The sequence below is a fragment of the Papilio machaon genome, chromosome 2 (assembly GCF_912999745.1).
Source record: "Papilio machaon chromosome 2, ilPapMach1.1, whole genome shotgun sequence".
In the NCBI taxonomy this organism is placed as follows: Eukaryota; Metazoa; Arthropoda; class Insecta; order Lepidoptera; family Papilionidae; genus Papilio; species Papilio machaon.
This window is the reverse complement of record NC_059987.1, coordinates 8,111,674-8,136,332: the sequence shown is the minus strand read 5'-3', so window position 1 is coordinate 8,136,332 and position 24,659 is coordinate 8,111,674. Positions and strand designations below refer to the sequence as shown.

The 24,659-nt window shown below is 30.5% G+C and overlaps 1 protein-coding gene across 6 annotated transcripts in view; it reads right to left on the bottom strand.

Annotated features, from left to right (window-relative positions):
* Nucleotides 1-23,177, bottom strand: part of LOC106716919 (mucin-5AC) — an 81,239-nt gene extending 58,062 nt beyond the window's left edge. For all 6 annotated transcript variants that reach the window (XM_045682822.1, XM_045682820.1, XM_045682831.1 and 3 more), the window contains exon 1: nt 22,999-23,177. In XM_045682822.1, the coding sequence (XP_045538778.1) occupies nt 22,999-23,047 (49 nt within the window). In that variant the 5' untranslated portion in view covers nt 23,048-23,177. The remainder of the gene's footprint in view (nt 1-22,998) is intronic.
* Between the last annotated feature and the right edge of the window lie 1,482 nt (nt 23,178-24,659).

The window sequence follows — 24,659 nt, the reverse complement described above, 5'->3', positions numbered from 1 at the left end:
AACTGAGGAAAACTTGGATAAGATGAGGTCGGAAGCTAACGAACTTATCCAAAGTCAACAACAAAGGTCTAAGGAGCGTTTCGATAGGCATAGGAACAAAAATGTAGTTTTCCATGAGGGGGATCTTGTTAGAGTTATAAGGGCGGCGGCTGGCATAGAAGGACAGTCTAAGAAACTCGAACCAAAATGCCAAGGTCCCTACCGAATTAAAAAGATTCTTCCTAATGATAGGTTTGTTATCGAGGACACTCCTCTTACTAGAAAGGGGAGGCGTTATGAATCTATTGTTGCTATTGACAAGATATTTCCGTGGCTCACTTTTTCACGTCCGATGTCCGAAGATGAGGCTTCTTCTGACGCTGAATCTACTAGTGCGCCAGAAAATGAGTAGAGGTCAAACAGGGAAATTGTCACGATCTCAATATTTTTACGAAATATTATGATTAAGAATAAATTGTAAGTCGAATTACGCAGTTTGATATTACAATGTTTATGGAGTTGATTGTATAGTTAATTTCGATATTATGTTAATTCATTACGATTTGTAGATCAATGGACCAACTGTCAAGCTGTTATTATTTGTTAATTATTACTGTAAAGTAAAAATAAGCAGATCGAACATTAGCAATTCGTATATCGTAAATAAATCATATTAGCTCAGAGGTCGTTAACTGATTAATGTAATTATTAGTTTAATGTCAGTCACTGGTCAACGTAAAGGATCAGTTTAGGTCGCTGATCAACGTCATGGATCAGCTTAGGGTACTGGTCCACGTCAAGGATCAGTTTAGGTCGCTGGTCAACGTCATGGATCAGCTTAGGGTACTGGTCAACGTCAAGGATCAGTTTAGGTCGCTGGTCAACGTCATGGATCAGCTTAGGGTACTGATCAACGTCAAGGATCAGTTTAGGTCGCTGGTCAACGTCATGGATCAGCTTAGGGTACTGATCAACGTCAAGGATCAGTTAGGCCACTGATCAGTGTCATGGATCAGTTAGGATTGGCTTATCATTGTCACGAATAAAGCCTAATCGAATGTTGAAGATTGCTTACGATAAGTAGATTGGAAATAAGATATTACGAATCAAATGAATTAGAGAAAATGTACTACCTACTTGATTAACTAAATACCTATGTAGTAGTAATGTATAAAATAAAATAAACAATTTTTTTTTCTTTCTCTGTTTTGGTTGTTATCAATAAATGGTTTTGTATTGACAATTAATGTACATCGAAGTGTGTAATAATGTTTACTAATTTATACTGTATTACGAGGGACTCGTAAGTAAGCGGATGGCCGAGCTGTTACCAACATAATATATAACATAATTTATTTTATCGATTATAATTAATATTTATTTTATTCTATTATGTCAAATGACTATTTATTGGCTGCCAGTTTGAAGGGATGTTCGCTTGACACTTGCCTTCAAACTGACAGGAAGTAGTGAAATATATTCAGAGACACTTATTTGACTTGTGTCGTGGTGTATCGAAAAACTTGGCTTGGTCGGGCATTCGCTTGCCAGAGTCCGACCAGAACGGTTGTGTTGGCAAATAAAAGTACTCCTCGAAGTGAAGTGTTTATTTTTACTGATATCCTCACATAAAGTTACCGAACGATTAACGTACTAAGTGCCATTTGAACAGGCAAATAATTGTTCGTGTCGTTGCGAGGCATTGTGAGAAGGTCGCAACAATATGCTAATACATACTTTTTAAAGCTTACCTGAAATGTTGACAAAAATTTACTAATATAAAAAAAATGTCCTGACTCTGCCGGTTAAAAATTACTTTAGGTAAACGCGAAAAAATAAGAAAATATAAGTTTAACTTACACAAGTCAACATAGATAACATTGTTAATATTACTTTCGTAATAGTAGATTAATATTGTTACGTAGTACATTAAGTGTTTTCACCTCAATGGCTATGAACTAATTCCTGTAATATAAATTTACTCTACCGACTTATTACATAACAGAGGCCGTAGAATCATTAGATCGCCTACATTCCTACTTGTAATTTATGTTTCTAGTTAATAGTTCTACAGTGTAAAGTTAATGAATCTAAGTTAATATTCATATAAGTAAAGCTCTTAAAGCAATTATTAAGTGATAATTTATTATCGGATCGGTATTTATCGGGTTATTAATTTTGATAAATTGCTTTAATGTGTTTTATATATTGCCTTTTTGTGTGACTAAGTACTCATTGTTTGCCTTGAAGAGGCATTAACAGTTTCACCGGGCTTGAGGTGGCCGGGCGCAGATGGCGCTTAGCCTAAACCTCGTTTAAAAGTAACTAGGCTCGTGGGCTCACTCAGAAGCCTCGGCTCGGGCTGTTACTTCGTTGTTATTACCGGATTGGGATGCCACCGAGCTCTTAGATTTATATATTGCTTTAGCAGTATAATATATATACTATACACCGTATTGACACACACAGATTTCTTTTTTAACTTATGTTAGTCTTAGTAAGTAGTTATGGTATATTTTATTGAAAATATAAAAGATTTATTTATTCCCTTTTACTTCCCATTCCTTCCTAGTATCTACTCTAAATATTCTAATAACCTACCCTTTATTGCACAAAAGACCGTTAATCCATACATTGGATTATTCAATGTTCTTATTAAAAAAGAAAAATCCAAACAATTTGCCATAAGAGTTTTATAGAGGTTTTGTAAGATATGACGCCTTCAGCCACCTACAACGTTTTGATTTATCCGTTTTGAAAGACCTAATCATGATTTTTTAATTATAAAAATATTTTAGTCGGTATAAAAAATAAAAATCAAAATAAATTGCTTTTAAAATAAGCCATTGCTTATCCACTTTTTTACCACGTCTCCTGTTGATTACATCATTGCATGTAAAAACTGCATTCCTCGAAAGCTATAATTGTTTACATTGGAACAAGTTTCGTCTACAATTTTACTAATCCATAAACAGTATTTGCATACACGCCATAATAACTATCGAGGTTTTTGTTAGATACTAATTTTCGAATTTAAAACTAGTTTCCAATTAAGAAATATATTAATTTAATTCAATATGTTTTTGTAAAGCATTGATCGTAGAGTTAGGGTCACGGTTGCAATTGGGTAACAAAGTCATCGGAACAGCTGAGTAGAGAACATAAATATTTCGTTTTAAAATCACACTCTTGATATATAGAATCATACTAATATTATAAATGCGAATGTATAGATCGATAGATGTTTGTTTGAAGGTATCTCCAGAACGGATCGATAGATCTCTATGAAATTTGGCATTTAAGTAGAACATAGTCTGCAAGAACACATAGGCTACTGATATTTTTTTTTGCGGCGACATTCGACGACAAGCGACAGCTAGTTTTAAATAAACGAACGACAAAAAGCATTTATACAAATATCTTTTTATTTCTCAAAATTAACAACAATATGAAATCACAAGATATAATGATAAAAGTTTGAGAAAGTGTGTAACATAATTTCGTTTCGTAAAGTGGTAACGTTACTTATTGGAAGTGACAGTGCAACTTTTGAACGACAATGCGATCATCCCAAACAAAAGTCTCACTTTAAGTTTCTTTTATCGTATAATTAGCAAGACGCGCGATTCAGTGTACGATTTTGGATAATTTTATTAATTGTTTCATAAAATAAGCTTACAACATAACAATAACAAGTATCAAAGTCTGGTCCAAGAACACAAAAATCTTCTCACACGATGGTAATCTAACGGCGCAATACGTTTTCACAGCACTAAGAACTGCGTTTCCAAGATGGCGCTTATTTTCAACACAATTTCGAATATGTGTACAGAATTAACCAAACGTTTAGTTTAAGCACTTATCATTTATAATAAAATCCATGTCCTATTTTGATAAATGTGAAAATAAATAAAAACGAGTGAATTAATTTCTAAATTTTCTAACTAGATGGCGCTATTCCGTTATATACGAAGTATTAAACACGCTTCTATCATTTACAATGATTACAGTACAAAGGAAGTTCATTGAATCATGATCATTACTCCATTACGTATAGTTCGTAGTACAAAACCGCGATCTCTTTTGTAATGGATAATCGACGTAAGAACTTCCTACAATCATCGTGTAACTAAGCATTTACAGTGCAAGGGAAATGAAATAAGTACATAACATACTTTATGAACCAATAAATTTACGAATAACGCTCGAACCATAACTGATAATGTAGGTTTTAACAGAGAGAGAGAGCATCCTCCGCTATCATTTGATAAACCTGAATTTAATTATAAATCATTACAAATAATCCAATAAAACTTCGTAAGTCTTATATATCTTTGAATTTCTTCGCCGATAAGTGCAGGTTGCATCAGGAAAGATCAGATAAATGTACATATACAATTCGAAAATATGAAAACACAATGTTATAAAAGGCGGGGATCGAAACTGGGCGTATAGATTTTGGTCCGGTAACATGCGCTTGACAACTTTACCAGCGATGCTCTAACCGTCAATAAAACTTACAGAGAAAAAATACTCTTGTGTTCCTTAGTCCGTTCACATTAATACCAGTATTCACTAACTGTAACATAACCTATAATAATTATATTCCTATCATCGCTCATCATCATAACGTATCATTAGTAAACTTTATCTATCATACTATCAAAAAATAATTGCACATACATTGCGCAGGGCCTATATATTTGCATGCATTACAATAACTGATAGTATCGTGATCTAACATATCGTGTCAGGGGCGAAAGGAGCTATCAAAATTATGCAGCTGTGCATGACGCGTGAAGGTTAATGTAATCTAAAAATTAAACTCAAGTTATAATAGGTATAAAGGGAAGATTGCTCCAACCTCGAATGTATCCTGTTTTCTTAATATTATCTAGAAATCGTAAGATTAAAATGATTATTTGTCAAGGAATATTGATCTTACTCACGAAAAAGTGGCTTGTTGTTTCAGAACTATAGTTCCGAACAAGAAGCAGCAATGACCTTCCATAAGAGCTGTTGAAAATTTTAGGACTATGGCGTCCTTGTCGATGGAACAATATCTAGCTAGTTCCGCGTTTCTTTAGCCATTCTCTTTACCTCATTTTAAATTCAATGATCAATAATGATGAAGTATTTTAAAATTATCAAAAAAAAAATAGAAAACGGAAAAGCATAAAAAATAGCTTATTCATTTGCTTTAATTTAACTTTTTCTACGCATAAAGGAGTTTTAGAATTTTCCTTTCTATTATCCTGGACCTCCAAATTATCAAACAATTTCTAAAGTACACAAAAAATACGAATTAAACCGTCCAACACTCAAACAAGACAAAGAGTAACTAAGTGAAAAAAATAATTTCTCTGACAGTAACACTTTACGTCAATAAACATAAAGCCGAATGAAATCGAAAGTCCACGTGGTCTGTAAGTTGTAATACTCGAAGTAAACCACTTTCGATGAATCTTGGTCTCGGCTATTAGTATACAAATAAATGTTGGCCGTTGTTCGCCGCATTGACAACGAGCTTGTAAAACTGGAGCTATTATAAGATCATCAACACATTTACGGCATTTGAATGTTTGTCAAATATTTGAAGCAGTTTTTAAGGTACAGTCTACAAAAAAAGTTAAGTAGTTCCAAATCCTTTTTATTTTGTTTATATTGTTGACTATTGACAATACTGGGAACAGTAGCAAAACGATATAAAAACAACTTTTATCTTATCTTTGTAAACAAAGCCAAAAAACAACGTAGGGATATAAAAAAGTGTTTTATAAAGGAAACAGCATGAGGTCACTGGGGCCCTAAACTTATAAAAAAGTATGACAGTAGGTATTTCGGTCGCAGGTAGAGTTGTTAAATAAGTCATTCACCCGATCCCTTAGCCGGTTCACATTTCAAATTGGACGTCAAAAGATTTCTCAGGAACCTAAATGTCTTTTTAGAATGTAGAATTAAAATAAAATTTAGGGTCGACCATTTATTATTCGAAAAAATAAAACGCGGTTTTCCCTTTGAAATTAAAATGTGTTAGACGTGATAAGATTAAAACTTGAAGAGCTTCCTTGCAAATATACGATACTATCTCAATTATATTAAAACAATATTGATTGTCACATTGTATACACATATATTTTACTGAAGTTGTGTAACTGGCCTCAAAACAAAGACATAGATAAGCATAATATACTCATTTATTTTGGAATTCTGTAAGGTGCTGGTAATACTACTGTGGTAATAGTATTACTACCTCTATTGACCGAAATAACGATTACCACTAGTGCGTGACTGTGCTACTGTTAAAAATTTGTATTGAATATGTTAATGTTTAAATTGTAATTTTTGTATACAAAATAGCATTTTGTATGTAATGCTCAGTGACCCATTGACATTTGCGATTCAACAACAAGCATACGAGTCCGGGAATCGTTGCGAAACTGTAATGTGTTGGTACAATCAGCAACCAGTGGCATCAAAACAACAGTTCTTACATCCAATCAAAATGTTCTTAGTTGTATTTGTTTTTAAATTAATTACGATATAAAATGAAATAAAATAATGAAACTAATGATTGCTTTAAGTATTAAAGAGAATCTTGCTGTTTTTTGGTTTATGTCCAGGTTTTTCATTGCCGAAATATTTTTGAAAAAACAAATTATCATCCGTTTTCATTGTCTTTAAAAAAAACAAAGATGCAAAATAAGTTTTATGCAGTTATTTGAGCAGTGAAAATTGCCTGATATGAGTGTGAAAAATGAGTCTTCAATGAACATTTCATTATTTATCAACTATCCTCTATTAAAATGTCTTCTATATTGTTATCGAAACTATAATTTCTAACTTTAACTTTGTCACATCTATGTACATAAATGTAAACCTTAGGACATTATCTATAAGATATTATTTGCAATAACACATTATAAATTGTTCAAACTACACTAGTAAGACAATTTAAACTGTACTGCATGGTTTTAAGGCTTGATTTTAAATGACAGCAATGAATGTGCAATAATAACATTCACTTATAATTGCGTGCGTTTAGAAAAAAAACGATATAAGTGCACGCAATAGAATCACGAGACTTCCGTAAATACAAGCACCTGAGAGATATAGTGAGCACCTGCGAACACGTATTTGATACGAGAAAAAGGTAATAACTATTGTCATGTGTGAATAAATTCTTTAGTTCTACAAAGAACGGATATAATATACATCATTATAGGTTTATGTACATTTTCCGAGAAATATGATAAAGCTCATAAACCTACGCCTACACATCAGAGTTTTCCCGAATTAAACGTTTCATAAATATTGATATCTTATTGAAGATAATATGTTATATTAAATGTAAAGTAAATAAAATCAGATATAAATTCAAAATACTTGATAGAGTACGCTATAGGTAAAAAAACTAAACTATATCAATTCAATAAATCTGAAAACTTTATACCAAATGTGTATAATATTTTAGGGATAATATCTACTTAGCATGTAAAGAACAAAAACAGGCTCGAGTATGTTTTGAACAGTATTATTTTAAAGCATTTTTTTCTTCCTAAATATTTCTTTTGCCAAATAAACGATCATAAATAACGTTAATTAATTTTAAAAACACTATTGCAGGAAAATATTTTTATTTTGGGTGAGACGCACGAGATTTCGTGATCGACAATCAATTTATTGATTGCATACTTCTGATAATAATCAAATCTTAATATGTGGTATAAAAAAACATTTAAACGGTCAGATTTCGATTAAAATTATTTAAATCAAGTTTGCTGTCACATTCTGTCATTGCTACAGCAAAAAGATAATCCTTTTTTAATAAAAAGTCTGTAATTGTAATCCCTAACGCGTGAAATCACAACTTTTAAAGTATATTTGATTAGTATTTTATACATATAATAATAACAGAAACTCTTTAAGATCTTGTAAACTGATTATAAATGGCTGCAATTAATTATTGAATATTTAGTCAATGTATATTTTCAAAATAAAACCATACACGTACATCCGGAGCGATGACCAGGCCGTGCCAAATTGAAAAATGAATAACAAGCTTATATTTATAACCCCACAAAAGTCGTATGATTTATTTATGTGCGGTGTTTAATTATTTTATACAAATTTATGATATTTTATTATGACGCATCTTTCGAATTTAACTTTACTGTTGTAGTTATGATTTATAATAGATATTTATTACAACTTGAAACGACAATAGTATATTTCGAATGTTTAAATTTAAGAATGATAGAAAATTAATCGATGTTTTTTTATTCGATTTGGTGATGCAATAATGTATGTGTGCACAAAATTTTATCGTATAATTTTTCCTTTATTTTACGGCAGCAAAAAACGATAATAACAGTTGACTACATTGACATTACTTTGTGCTATTGCTCATGGGAACTATCTATTACATATTGCAACTATGCAAAACACGCATTAAGGAAGGAAGAAGTTATTCAAACTCGTTCTTTGTCATATAAACAATTATTCCATCTCATGTAGACGGAAGGAAGATAATGCAAAAAATTGCCATAGTTTTCTATGAGAAACAGGTTACGTATCTTTTCTTAATAAACAAAGACATGCGTATGAACATTTCACGCCACTTTTTGATGACTTTCATCACATGCTATAATCATAAACAATAGTACGGAACATTTCTAATATATATATTACGAAATATAGAGTTTTCTATATACATTTCTTTTATTTAATAGTTATATAGTTGACTTTCACGTTCTGATCACAACAGTCTTAGGACATTGTAATAAGTTACTCTTAATAATATAATAATGACGTCATAAATTAACTTCCGAATGATTTGTAAGAACAAAAAATTGATTAGTTCACTTTCACCGAGATTTAAATAAAACACACCGCAAGATCTGCGCCAAGACTGCGCTAACGACACGGTCTAGTTGCATATTTCGCCAGCACTAATGACTTTATAATACAATTTTTTTTGTATTTTTAGACAAAAAGACCGACGGTAGGCATAGGAGAAATAGACCGACAAATTACGAAATATTATTCAATTGAAATTAGACAATTTCTACGGATGTCAATCGATTCATTAGGCAATAATGAAATATTGCACAAAATTAAAATTCGTTACAATAATAATAAGAAGAATTGTACCAAGATATACCGGGATAATTTGGTCATAAGATAGTTTATTGTACAAGGCTTAAAATACAAAATCTTGTGATTTACTTAATCTGTAACAATCACAAAATAATTTCAAAATTACATGGAAATATGTGGAGGAAATTGATATAAACTAATTCCTATTCAAATGCATGCTACTATTAAAAAAGTTAGATAAATATTTTTGTTAATGTAAAATTTCAAAATTAACAAAACAAAAAAAAGTATTTAAAACTATATGTTTAATATCGTATGAGGTTATTGACTTAAAATATGTTAAAGAAAAGTAAACGCTGCTTTAAAAAGACATATATGGATATAAAATACCTTGGCCTTTAGTAATAAACGAAATAAGCCTCGTGACAACTTGCATATACAATTAGCGACAATAACACGACACCCCGGGTCAAATCTTATTTACACAATGCTGTATATTTACGTACAAGTTATCAAAAGTTAGCAAACAAACACCTTTTTTAGCTCTATGGATGAGTTAATCGATAAAAATATTGATTACGTAATATTTGTCTGTTAGTTGATTTCATTAATCTATAAAAGCATATCTTTTGTTTGTGCTTTTGGTTTTAAATCAATAGGAAATGTCCTTTTTAAGACATTCATTATCTCGGTTTTAGTGACGAATTTTCCGTTAGCTGTACTTATGAAATAAGTTATGTAATTTAACTTTTTAAAATATTAAATAAATTTTAATATTTCTGCTTTAGGCACGTTCCATAATATGAATTAAATAAATAATTAGTAAAGTTGATATGATAAAATTTACATGATAAATCGGTTAGGTGTTGTGACGATCTAATGATGTTAAGACAAACAACTGATGTTAAAGTTTTGTTTATCAACTCTAATGTACTTGTTTTGCGAGCACTTGCTAAAACTATTATTAAATACTAAGTATTATATAATATTTATTACCACGTTATATAATTTAGCGTATTCTGAGTATGGTAACGTACATTTTACGATATTTTCCAATATCTTTGAAACATCCTCGTAAATATCTTAAATAGATATTTATAAAGTTAAAAGGTGGCGCTAATAATTATTAAGTTTTCTACAACACAATAAACATATCCATTATCATAAAATAACACTCACATAAATTCTCAAAGCGAAATTACAAGAATAAAAAAAAACAACATCACGACTATGCCACATACTATAATGCAAATTAGGGTACTTTCAAGTGATAAATCGGATTGTTTATGTAAAAACTAGTTTTACTCGTTACGTGTCGGTCAAACTTTGGTCCCGAGAATATTTTTAGTGTCGTTGCCATTATAACTGTAAATATTATAAAAATAAAACATAAAAAAACATATCGTCGAGACACAGTCCATTAAAGCTGCCATACACGGAGTACTCCAAGGAGGAAGTAACAATAGATAAGTAGATTTTCGCGGTAAACCGAACACAGTTTGTAGTTACCACTAGAAATAAGCTTGGAGCTGTCCGTATATGGCGACCCTTATTCGGTCTCGTGAGCGACTGCAAAAAATGAATGTCACTAATATCCTTTTTTTACTATTTCATGATTATTCAAATTATTACACGGATACGATGCACAGCACAGTAATCTTTTGATTAATTCACACTTTGTACATTTTACATTAAAAGGTGAAGCTTCTTTTTTAAGTTGCTAGATATTGGATAGCAATTATTTTAAACGTAACTCAATTATTTTTATTTCAACTATTGATGTCATACCAAAATTTATACTAAATATTTAATACGTAATAATTTCAAGTGATAAATTCTCTTAAATTAAAAAAAAATAGCTTCTAACGCTCTGTTCTCTTTGTAAATTAATAGTTCGGTAAACGAACGAGGTACATAAATCATATTTACGTCAAGAGACACACCTTTGATTTAATATTAGCTTGGTACATTAAGTCATAACAGATGGCGCATTAGCTCGCTTCTCGGCCGTGATAAATACGAGGAGACGAATTATAATGTTAACCTTTTGCTTGGGAAAATGTGTACCAACACATTACTGAGTTTCAAAACCGACTCATTTTGTATGTAAATGTGACAATGTAACGATTATAATCAGTTCTTTTATTACGTGAGAAAGGCCGCTGTGGATTTAAGAATGGGCTAGTGAATATATACCTTATAATATGCATCCCGCTCTACTATCAAGGAATAGTTACCTGTAAACAAAAACAAAATAATTTTAAATGCATTCAAAGAAAAAAAACAACACAAAAACATTTATTAATTTTTAGACAACAATAAAGTCTTCATAAGCCTGACATTACAGCTCAAATCATACGGTTAGGTAACTCGTACAAGTGTTCTGTTCACAGTGACCATAAAGTATTCAACCAATAGTTAATTCTGCCAAACTAAAGGGAATTTTGTACGAATTAATTTTATACAACAATGTGGACACACCTTAAGATTTGACTAGGCTTTTTCGATAGTGCTGCTCAGAAGATTCGCAACAAGTGTGGGAGTATGGTACAAAGAGTTAGTACGAGCGTCGCAACACGCCTCTAATTGATTGGCTCACTTTCTGCAACCTACTTCTTGCAATATAATGTTCACAAACGCTATAATTGTCTCATCTTGCCTTCTAAACAGATACTATGTCTCATAAAACTCACTTGCATCTTCTAAGAACATCGTAATATTTTTAATACATTTTAAAAATGAAATCATTGTCGCATGTGTTAACACTTTAAATACTTCAATACACTTGCAATAAGTCAGTCGTTTGAGTCAATGATTACATGCGGAATTTCCTACATATTATCGAATCCGGCAGTAAACGCCTTGTCTGCATACTGATTAGACTCAAATCAAATGTTTTCTCAGCTATTAGATCAGTACTTGTTCAAACTGTGGCAATGTTACGAAAAACTACGTGTTTTGAATATTTATTATATAATTGATATGTTTCTAAAGAAAGAAATAGTTATTGTGAGAAAACTATAAAAGATAGATATATGCTAAAACAGACTATTATTTAGCACATTTAAAGAGCTACAATTCTTCCATACATCATTTTTATGTAGGTCCTATAGTTTAGCTTACGTAAGCGCTGAAAGCAAAAAACTCCCTAATTTTCGCAACGAATTTTAGTTATTTAAAAAAAAATAAAAAAATGGAACCCATCTGCAAGCACTACCTTTCGATTGAAATATCTGTTATCAAAATCGGAGCACCAGGGGCGGAGTTTCGAGGTAACACACATAAAAAAAATTACAGTCGAATTGATAACCTCCTTCTTTTTGAAGTCGGCTAATAAAATACAATGACGTCGAAAATGGGATAAAATGTAGATTTCTTTCAACAAAACAAAAGTTTTCTTTTTTGTACTCAGCTGTGTTTAGGCCGTTTCTATGTTAAGTGTTTTTAAATGGTTGAAATATTATACAAAACTATCAGAAATTGTTTGGCTTTGTTGTGTATGAAGGTACAATATGTATAACATGTTAAAACCTGTTAAACTGGATCGTTTGACACGTGTTGTATCATCTGATAGCAGTCAGCATCATTTCATATAACTGTAAGATGACGTCACCTCATAGTTACAATGTTTAGTTCAGCTTATTGTAGGCAGACATAATTTTTGTTTTAAAACTGCCTTGGATTCCAAGTATTAAAGTAATAAACTCTAAAGAAGCAACATTCATTCCTTATCTTACATGCTGTTACTCTGTTTTGTGACTTTTTCCTTAAGTCTCAGTAAAAAGATTAACAATGATCATCGAAATTACGCTAAATTTATGAAAATTAACGTTAATATGAATCTTGGTATGCTAATCAAAATTTAAAATACCAAAACGTACTCAAACATAATGTTTTTGATGATAATTATTACTTCAACGTCTGTTTTCAAAGGATTTCGTCAATAAAAATGTGATTTTATAATTTATATGTATGAAGATAGAAGGTTAATGTGAAATTAACTGTTATTTTTGTTATGTCATAGTTAAAGCAACGTTCCAAAGTCGTTTTCGCTGGTCGTATGCGATGCGAGTGAGAAATCGAGTTTCATACAAATCAGAGAAATGGACGAGACTTTCGCATCTTTCGCGTACTGTTGCGTAATAGTCCGTTATCTGATTACTAAGCAGCTCCTACCTCACAATACAGTAACATGGATTAAATAAATTAACTACATCGATCACAAAAACATATAAGCAAAACGAGAACTAAAACTTCACGCGCCATCACTAGAGAAGTGTATATCTCATTTTAAATCTACACTAAGAGTAACTCTTAAACAAATCTGAGTACGCTAATAAATTATTTTTCGATTTAAGTGAAGTTATAAATAGAACGATTTCAAATCTTTTCTTTAACTAAAACTGTAGTAATTAACTATAACCTTCGAACATAACAATAGAACAGTGCAATGTTTAAAAGAACTATATAGGTAGGTTAGACATATAATAATACCTAAAGTTAGTGTTATATACCTAAAGCCATAGTATATTATATACCTGTAGGTATATAACCATTTTATGCCAAAATTATTTTAATTCATATGAGCGCATATGTAGTCAAGTGCAATTGCATTTACGCGGTCAATAAACCGATGTTTTCACTTAATGATACGTCAGTGAATATGGAAATATGATGAACATTATTATGCTTAATGATAAACCTAGAAAATAGCGCAAATAACAACGATACGTAAAAAAATAGTAAATTAAAAAACATCTTAATACTTTAAGAAACCTATTAATTTCAGAAAATTAACAAACCTGTTATTTTTATATCTAAAACTAGCTTTTACCCGCGACTTCGTCCGCGCGGAATAAAAAATAGAAAACGGGGTAAAAATTATCCTATGTCCGTTTCCTGGTTCTAAGCTACCTGCCCACCAATTTTCAGTCAAATCAGTTCGACCGATCTTGAGTTATAAATAGTGTAACTAACACGACTTTCTTTTATATATATAGATAAAAAATATAATTATAAAACGATCACAATTCCATTATTTAAATTAATTAAATATGACATTTTCGCAAACTACAATTTAATTAAAGTGATGAGTAAACAATTCTGATAATAAATTAAAACGGAGAAATTTATAAAGAGCATTAGTATGAGGTAGACAAGTTCTTGTTTTGTTTACGTCTAGAATTCTGCTATGCATCGAAACACGATAAGAAACCTAACTCTTTTCAGATAATTTTTAACAACAACTAATATTTATTTCATTTAAACATACCTTACGTAAAATTCCTCTTTTCTGCGAAGGCAAACTTTCGTCAATTGTATTTCCGCCAGCTATTGTTTTTAAAATCTTCATTGCTGTATAATTACAAGTTTTTTCTCAGCGGCCAGTGTCACGAAATTACGTCACACGTCTACTAAAGGTTATAATACACTTGACATAATGCGACGCAAAGAAAGTCTCTTTACGCTGTGCATGACTTCGAAAGTTTTAACAAAATATCTGCAATCTTCCAACTAAGTCTTCCTTTTATAGGAAATTGGCGCCTAAAAATCACCGTCCTCCTACATCAAATCCATTTTAAAAATAAAAAATAATTAATTTATGCGTCTTTTAAAATTAGAACATTTGCAGCATTGATCTAAACTGATAAATGTTGTATAAGTCAACAAATCTCAAAAAAATTAAAACTGTTTATTATAAATTCCGAAATAAAAAACTGGCAACACTGTTTATAGAATAGACAAAGAAAGTGGCGCTATTATACGCAATGTTTACGTGAATTAAGAGAAAACATTTAGTTTTCTTTGCTTTTAATTTATGCGTCAAAGTACTTATTCAAGAATTTGTAGAAAGAATATAAAGCAGAATACGTATACCTTTCATCTTACAACTTTATACGTTTTTATATTTACTAACTATTTAACTCTGTAAACAACGGAATGCAATGGGACTGATTAATATCATTTCCATTGATTAGGACGCTTCTGATTTGAAACTTGACATTTATATAAGGTATGAAAAATATACCCCTTCCTATGCGTTCCATACTCCGTCAAATACACTGCCCCTCTCCATCATTTTCTTATAAGAAAAGGGTGGAAAAGAGAAGAGGACTAAAATTAAGTCCACTATATTTACTTCGGTTAAACCATAGTTTATGTACATATGAAATAGGAATATATAAACTAACAAAATGCAGTTAAATAAAATCGTAAACATGTAAACACGATTGCTGTAATCAAATGCATAAGTTACTTAAATATTCACTTTAGAAATCCTTTCTTGTGCAATCTAGGCGTTGATAAAATGTCCAAATGTGTATGCCAAAATTAATATAATAATCCAACGAAGATTTTTCGTCTGAATGATATATTATCGGGGAGCGCCTTTTGACCGAGTTAATGAACCAATCTTCATGCAAACTGTCAAAAGTTGGGTAAACTTTGACCTATTGGATAAGACGTTGTATACACCAGATGACCTGATCCGTTGCGCGTGCGCAAGATATTGCTGAGCTTGAGTTTACTTTTATTACTCGCAAATATGAAATACATTTTTAATAAACTACTACCTAAAATGACGGTACAAATAACAGTAAGTTCATCAAGCTATCCGTGTTATGAAATTGTATTATATTGTTGCGTTCGTTCATTTTCTTTTTCGTTCAATTGTTTCTATATATTAATTTTTGGACATATACGAGTATCCATATCATTGGTTGCATATTTTGTAATTTTTTTTCCTGTCGATTTTCTTCAATATTTCCATGGATTGTGCAATAGTAATATAATTTAAAATACAATGATTGTGAAAATTATAAATGATGCTCTTAAGTACGCCAAGGACATCTAGCGGACCTAACAAAAATTGGCATTGTCTGCATATCTTAGTGATTTACTCGATGATTATGCTTATAAGGTTTCACAATAAAACATCTTTTATAGACATCTTCATAGCAAGTCAATGATATTGAGAAATTTACACGCATAAAATGCTATCATATTGCCAAATAAATGATCACCGTCTCTCCAATATGTGTGATATTTGATTATTAACAATACGCCATAAAAATCAAACAAAAATCACGTTTTCTGACTGTTTTCTTAACAGCGTATTGATTCATATAATAAATGCTGTTTCAACGTAACATTTCTGTCGATAATTACATCGGATATTAAACAAAAACTATGACATTAGCTGTCTTTTAATGAATTGTAGCTTTATTAAATAAAAATAGAAGAGCTAGAAATGTAAACGCGAATATTTAAATTCAAATACATCGATCGAGTTTACTTGTAACAATTTATGAAACTAAATTTTAGTTTCGTTTTCAGATTATTTTTATTAAGATTGCAACGTTTGCTGTACGTTTGCACAAGTTTTCCAAGTATGGAATTAAAAAATGAATTGATTTGACAGAACACATTACAATTTAATTTGAACAACACCGTTCCTTAGCTATATTCGTAGGTCATCTTTTAAATTATTTAAAACGTAGTCTGTAATCATAAACACCGCCGCAATTTTTCTTAATTTTTGCGCCACAAGGTCAACACAATGTTACTCCATTCAAGATGATGCATTATATTATGAAACGATTTATACGATGCATTTAAACTTTTCATTCTATTGCTTGTTAAATATTACTAAAACGTATTGTTATTTCGCTTCTATATTTATTGTAACTAGTGTTGTTTTATTTGCTACTTTGTTCTCTAATATTATTTTGTATATTCTATTAATTAGTACAAATTATTTACTAATTGCGTAACATATAAATGTACATACAATATTCTTTACCAATCTTTATCAAATTCAATATTAATGTTTCCGTATTTAACTACCGGAAAACTAAGACATTTAAGTTTATCCCACTTAATAAAAATATTAACCTTTTTACTTAATAGAATACTTATGACAGTGTATGAATTAGTAGGCGTGATTTATTATGGCTAATAGAATACAAAATATAGCTTTAACGCTAATTTGAATCATTATTAACTATTTATTCATACTAATTCCCTTACGAGCCTATTAAATTAACATGAAACCTTGACCTACGGTACAATAAAACCAGATTTCCAGAAGTAGCTTAAACATCTTTAATTAATCAGTATTTAAACTAGAATTTTATGTATGTTTGTTTCCGTTATTTTAAAAAGTTTTTATCGCATGCAAAATCTTATAAAATAAAATGACTCATAATTAAGTCCTTCAATTAAACAGCCTTGAAAGCTTTGAAAGATTTGGTAACCTTTCAGTTTTTGTATTGGTTTCACTTTCATATCATTTTAATAGACTCTACCAAGTAAAAAAAAATCAATATGAAACGTTAATAAAGAGTGTTATTTCGTGACGGTAAGATTTTTAACAAAAAATTTTTATTCGAATCAGGATTAGTAAAAATATGTCTATAAATAGGTAGAAACAAAAATGAACTCTATTTTGATTAAAAATTTATTATTCTATTAAAAATTGAAAGTAAACATATCACACATGAATAAAGAAAACATCACAAATCTGAGACCGGTCCAATGCCAATCGTATATGTTAATTATTATTGAAATTCTTTTGTATACAACCACATTCCAACTGCATTATATACATTATCATAAATACAAAATAAGTATATAATTAAATGAGATACAATGATCCCAATTTTATCAAATTTGATAATTCTACCATTGATCGAAGTTTTTTAGTGCATAATACTATTAGTGTTGTAGTCTCTTTTGGTTAAAAAAAACTTTTGCCACTGTATTACGCGTTTTAAAGTGATAACCTTTTTTATTTTAAGTATTTAATATTATACAAAAACCATCTACTATTTATCTTGAAACAAAACATGAACATAAACCCAACGTAACATATATTTACCGATAGTGAAATTATTACAAACTCAGCGTATTACTTTATTAAGAACTCATTTAAGTTTTGTTAACAAACAAAATTAATGTTAAAGAGGCAGTTATTTTTCAATAAACTAATCTACAGTCAAAATCTGTACAGTCAAAATCTGACATCGAAGGGACTACTCATATTGAGTCGTAAAAACCGATAGTTGTAACAACCGGTGACAGGTATTAATAGGAAAGATATGTAATAACATTCAGCCAGGACCTTTGATTTTGGTCAATTTAACCGGTATGTTGTTCTAAACGATGTCGCTATAAACGGTTTTGACTGTATTTGCATTTCCGTTAGACTACTTTAAGAAATAAGGATGTGATAATGAAGCGTGAAACAGCAATAACTATAAACCAATGGACAACACGAAATGTTAGAACTCTTTTAAAACAGTTTTGTACTCTTTGTTGTCTATATTAGGCCTAGTGGAACGCGTAGATGCATATAGAATCACTAATTCCGATGTTTGTGAAACACATGCCGTTAGAGCCTTGGCCGAGATTCTCCTGTCTTGTTGAATGACGAATTCTTGTACATACACTTGTGAAATAATGCTAAATTTTTCATTCATGAAAATTGATATCTTTATATCATTGCTTATGTAAGAGAGTTAAAACTTAAATATAAATTATATTTGAGACCCAAAAATTTTTTATACATGTGTAAAATAAAAATAAAATTAATATTTAAAATTGATTTCTTTATAACATTTAACTCACATGTTAGCGATTATCAACCTTCGTACAAAGCATTACAAAAGACTAATTTCCCTGTAATTAAACGGGGACCTGCAGCGCGAACGAAAGTAATATCGTAATGTAACACCAAGGTTGGAAAGTTGAACATCGTAACACCATGTTACCGTTAGTAATGGACAAGGTAATGGAATACTTACGTTGTCATCATCATTTGTATGTATCCTAGTATCAAATATATATAATATGATTCATACGTGATTGATATATATTTCAGTACTGGCTGTTGAACGCGACTCCGTGCGAGCGAAATTAAAAAAAATGTAATATGTAGCCTATGTGTTCTTTCAGACTATGTTCTACATATGTGCCAAATTTCATCAAGATCTCTTAAGCCGTTCCGGAGATACCTTCAAACAAACATCCATCTAAACATTAACATTTATAATATTAGTAAGACATGTGATTTTATGCGTCTACATTTCTAAAAGAGTTTTGATTTGGCTTAAGGGCTTTAATCGAATTTTCTGTCATATACTAGACAATATAAGGTGTCTCGATGACTGAGGTTCTCTTCTAAATAGGTTTATTTTAATCTACTTTATATACATGAATAGTAGAAGGTCACTCAAAACGATTGGCCAACTAGAGAGTGACCGCCGCAAATCTGCAATTGTGGTCCGCACCACGAATTCACGATCTCGATCCTCATTCAATTTCGAAGTGGAATTGGAAAATTGTTTACATAACAATGCTGCGTTACGAATCATTGAACGACTGTTTAGTAACTGTAGACGCATTGTACTCTATTTTAGTCGAAAAATGCGTGTCGCCGGGTCGTTTGTGACTCGAATGCGATTCAGCCATGACATATCGATGTTCTGTATCACACTATTATGAAATCTGAGAGACATACATACTGACATCTCTTTTAACTTATTGAAAGCAGTCGAGCTTATTGAAGATTATAAATGAAATGAATAATAATAGAAAAAGTAACATAGTACTTCAACCACTTACAATGATGTGCAAAGAACTTTCTAAATAAGACATTTATTATTTTGTAACATTAAATATTATATATTATATTATACTTTATTTTAAATTGATAAGGTTAATTTTACCAAGTTGCAACGGACACCACTTAATGTTATTCATTTCTTCGTTACAATATAAAAAGATTTACTTTGTTTCGGATTCTAAAAGTTTTAGATTATTATCAAAAACGTCTTATCACTTTTAAATAATATTAATGTTTCTATGTATGCATGCGTGGGTTTTTTCTCACTCATGTTCTATGAATATTCGTTGTCGTAGGTGTTATATTTTTGCGACTCAAATAACAGTTAATAAAAACAGGCAAACGACCTTAACAGGCTGGTTTTAAAAAACGGCTTAGTAAAATACGGACAGACGTTTTTATTAATATATTAAAACTTACAACTTGATACGGTAAAGAGCGATACAGCTTTATTATGGGAAATTGAAAATGAAAGCAGCTTTGTTTTCAAAGTGCGATTATTTACGATTATTATAGAATAAGAAAGGAAAGTATAAGGAATAAATAGTAATCTATACATGTACATGACAAGGTATAAAAGTTGTGTTAGTTACACTATTTGTAACTCAATAACGGCTAAACGGATTGGGCTGAAAATTAATTGACAATTAGCTTAAAACTAGGAGACGGATGTAGGATAATTTTTAATCCGTTTCCTTGGGACGTGACAAAAAGTTTTTTTTTTTAATTCCACGCAGAGTGGCAGACAAAAACTAGTAGAAGATAAATATTTTATTATATGCTTTGCTCACGGTAAATAATAATAACGGGTAAATTAGAAAAATACTAGTAAAATTTACGACGACTATTAGATGACAAAACAACGACCTACGGACTCTAACAGGATTCGACGTGACTCACGATGCAGACGGATTTGGCAAAAGTAATATGTCTTCCATATAACATTCTTTTAGATAACAAAGGTCAACAGCTGTTCTTTTGTTATACCAACTTCAAACGTATATCAAAAAAATAGATTTTTTTCAATCCCATAACCGTATATCGTATATTAAATTATTTTAAGTAGTAAAACGTAAATATGTAGTTATCCCTCTATATTTTGTTATTTTTCTTTATTTATATATTTTGTACGGCAGCTAATTCTACTTGCATTAGCCTTTAATGATATTTTAACCATTTAACAGGAAAATCACGGGGAAAATTAAGAGAACGGTCATCGTGTTGTGTTTCCAAAAACATCTTCGTTACTCATTGTGGCATTATCCAGGGTCAACGGATTACGAAATTATAGAGACGACGCGAAAATAAATTAATATACATTATCATATTATATGTAGATATATAAACATATTTAAGGTAACGTCTCCTAGTAGAGTAATCAATAACTAACATCTAGAACAAAATGTCTACTAATTAAAAGCGGCTAAGAACGTATTTAATGTGGCGGGCGTCAGCACCGAATAGTTGAATGTAATCCTATAAATTTTATATCAAAAAACCCGTTAGAATTAGAAGAGCGTAAATAACTTAAAGAAAAACATTTTTTTTTCAACAATAATGCACAATTAACGCCAGTTCCCAAACACTATAATAATAGTTGTTAAGAAAATGTATCGTTTTTGTCATCGTAGTTCTCACTGCACTGACAATCGAGCCTTCGAGGTACCGTAGGAATATAAATTCTTACAGAAAGCGAAGGTGAAAACGTCTAGCGTGTTAGTAATAGCTAAACTTACATACAAACGTATTTTTTAATAACTTTTAATTTATACTTAACTAGCTTTTACCCGCGACTCCGTCTTCGCGGAATAAAAAAAAAAAAAAAAAAGACGGGGTAAAAATTATCCTATGTCCTATTCCTGGTTCTAAGCTACCTGCTCACCAATTTTCAGTCAAATCGATTCAGCCGTTCTTGAGTTATAAGTGGTGTAACTAAAACAACTTTCTTTTATATATATAGATATCGAAATTGCTATTTTATCTTACTTCTTACTATAAGCATTATAAAGATGATTAGTGGTTAGTTTGTTAGCACTGAATAGCTCCGAAACTACTGAACTTATTTAAAAAAATACAATAGGCTACATTTTTACTTTTTTATTTTATTCCGTGGACAAAGTCACGGGTTGCTAGTAATATTATAAACTCAAATGTTTGTTAACACATGACTCCATAACAAAAAATCTGGATGAAACTTAGAACAGAGATTGCTTACAATCTGGAATAGCGTATGGGCCATTGACTCAATTTTTATTCCACGCGGACGAAGTCGCGAGCGATAGTTGATTATTTAAAATCACGATGGTCGAATTGATTAATTTTGCTTGTTGACTGCAGCAAAACATTGCATCAAGTCGTAAGAAGTCACATCATTAGCATTATTTTTATTTGGTCACACATTTTTTTAACGGTTCAAAAAACGAAAAAAACACAAATTGACCGTTGATACCTTATGTTCAATTTATATATCAAAATTAATTAATTTGTCCTAATGAAAGCAGTGCGCGTACTATGTTATTAAATTCAATTATTCAACTATTTTCTTCGTGAATTCGTTGTAAAGCTGTTGCATATTTATGTATAGTGTATGGTTATTATGCAAAATATGAATTTAAACTTAGTAATAACTCATTATTACACAACACGTTCAAAAGAAAGTTCCGTTATTTTTTTCTCGAATTAATATCTCATCTCGGTGCAAAATGCCTTGTCATTAGAGATATATCGAACGTGATGCGCGCAATATTGATACTTTAATAAAGTTCAACGACATTCGGAAGACTGAAAATTTTATACATTCAATGTTTAAGTTTTTTTTTTTTATTAAATTAAAGATCATTCGTTTAAAAAGTTTTTAATATTTGCAATTGATACTCGTAAGCCATTTGAAATGCAACAGGTCAAGTTGACTGACCTTTTGATTATAAAGAGTTCTTCTCGATTCAAACACCTATTGCTTAAATATTTGTTTCAATAAATAAAAGTCGTCTATTGAACGGCAAATATTTCAAAAATAAAAATAATATTTTCTGACTTTTAACTATTAAAATAATCAATAACTTTTTAAAAAATTAAGTCTTGCAAATATAAATTAAAAATAACTACTAATTTTACGTATAAAAATAATTGTCTTCAATCCCTTTATGCAGTTCTAAGTTATTCCTCAAATAATAAAATGTAAAACTAAAATAATAAACTAAAATACATATTTAATTATCAATTATATGTAAATAATGTATTCATACAATATCCCAATATAAAAAAGTGGATAATAATTATCTTCGGCATACGCTTACCTGTTAATATCGCGAAAGCGAAAAGCGCTGCTAGTCCGAAGGACCTCATGTTGAATCGATAGGATACACAAAAATCACGGTCTGAGTACAACACTAGTCACTTGCACAGCTCACCACCGCATTGTCGACGCGGCGCGCGGGTTCAGCGCGGCAACGAGAGTGAGCGTCAAACGGCCCGCAGCGCCCACGCTGGCTCACCAGCGGACAGCAGTGGTGGGGCCGTCGTCAGTACATTTCTTACACCTGAAGGTCCATAGGGTTACGGAAGCTGACAAAATGTCAGGGATACTGAACGGATGGCGAATTTAATATTAGATGCAATTTTTCTTTCCAATTCTCCAACCAACTCAACTCTCGAAATTCAGAATCTAGAAAATTACTAAAATCAATTCATAAATCTAAGTTGGTACTTAAGTATTTACCAGGATTCAACTTATTTTATTATAAGGTAAAATGTAACATTTTAAAACAGTTATTAAATAATCTTTATTTAAATCTTAAACATATTTAATAATGATTTTAAAAATACACATAATTATTTCTTAAAAAATTAAATTGATATTTTCGCATCAATAGCAATGTAAGGTCGCTTTGTCTCGCGTTGAAGTCTTTTACTAGAAATTCCCAAGCGAATAAGCTCTGTGCAAGGCGGCTGAGAAAATTTAAATTATCTTTCAATCTAACTATCGAATTAATAAATATAATATAACTATAATGTGATAATAATATGTTTATACAAAAAACGAGACAAATTATACATATATATATATATATATACCAGGAAAATTATATACCATGTTAAAATCTACCATTATTAACTATTATCAGTCTGGTTATAAAATTGCACAAAAATTTTATTCTTTATCTGCCGAACTAGAGTCCTTTACTATCTACACAACTGCCTTTACAATATTTATTACCTCTATATTAATTTACATCAATATCCAAAAACATAAACGAATCACTAACTGCTCATTTACCAGGCACTCAGCCACTTAGCTTATGTCATTTATTAGATATTCTGAGAATTTCAACATTAAGTTCCTTTATAGCCTGTGTGTGAGCATGGGAATTAAGTTACCTTCCTCTTATTCATAACATTTATTGAGCATTCATGAAATGACTGCTAAATAACACTTCCTGAAGACATTTTCGGTGTTAATACTACATTTCAACATATCGTGAGATATACAAACTCACAAGGGGTAATTATTTTAAGATTATAAAGTTTTTTATGTCATTTATGTAGTAAAATTAATTCTAGGAAAAGTTTACTGTGAATCGGAGTCAGTATAACAAAAAAGTAAAATTTTAACAATGCACTATTATTATGTAAAATTTGCATTTTCGGGTAGAAAACTAAACTTAACATTTAATCAAATTGATATACGAGTATTCGTTAAACTCAGTATTCGTTCGATTGCAAGAGGAAAATATTCTGCCGAGATTCAAAATACATTATCAATATTGACGTTATACTTGGAACTGAAATCATTATTACAATAAATAATGTGTTCTTCAATTGTTTTATTCGAACATTATTGCGAATCTTCAAGTTTACCAATGTATCACTAACTTATAACTTAATAATTGCCAAAGAACTTTACCTATTAATATAGGTAAAGTTCTTTGACTTTTAAAAATTATAAAACTCTACTTGA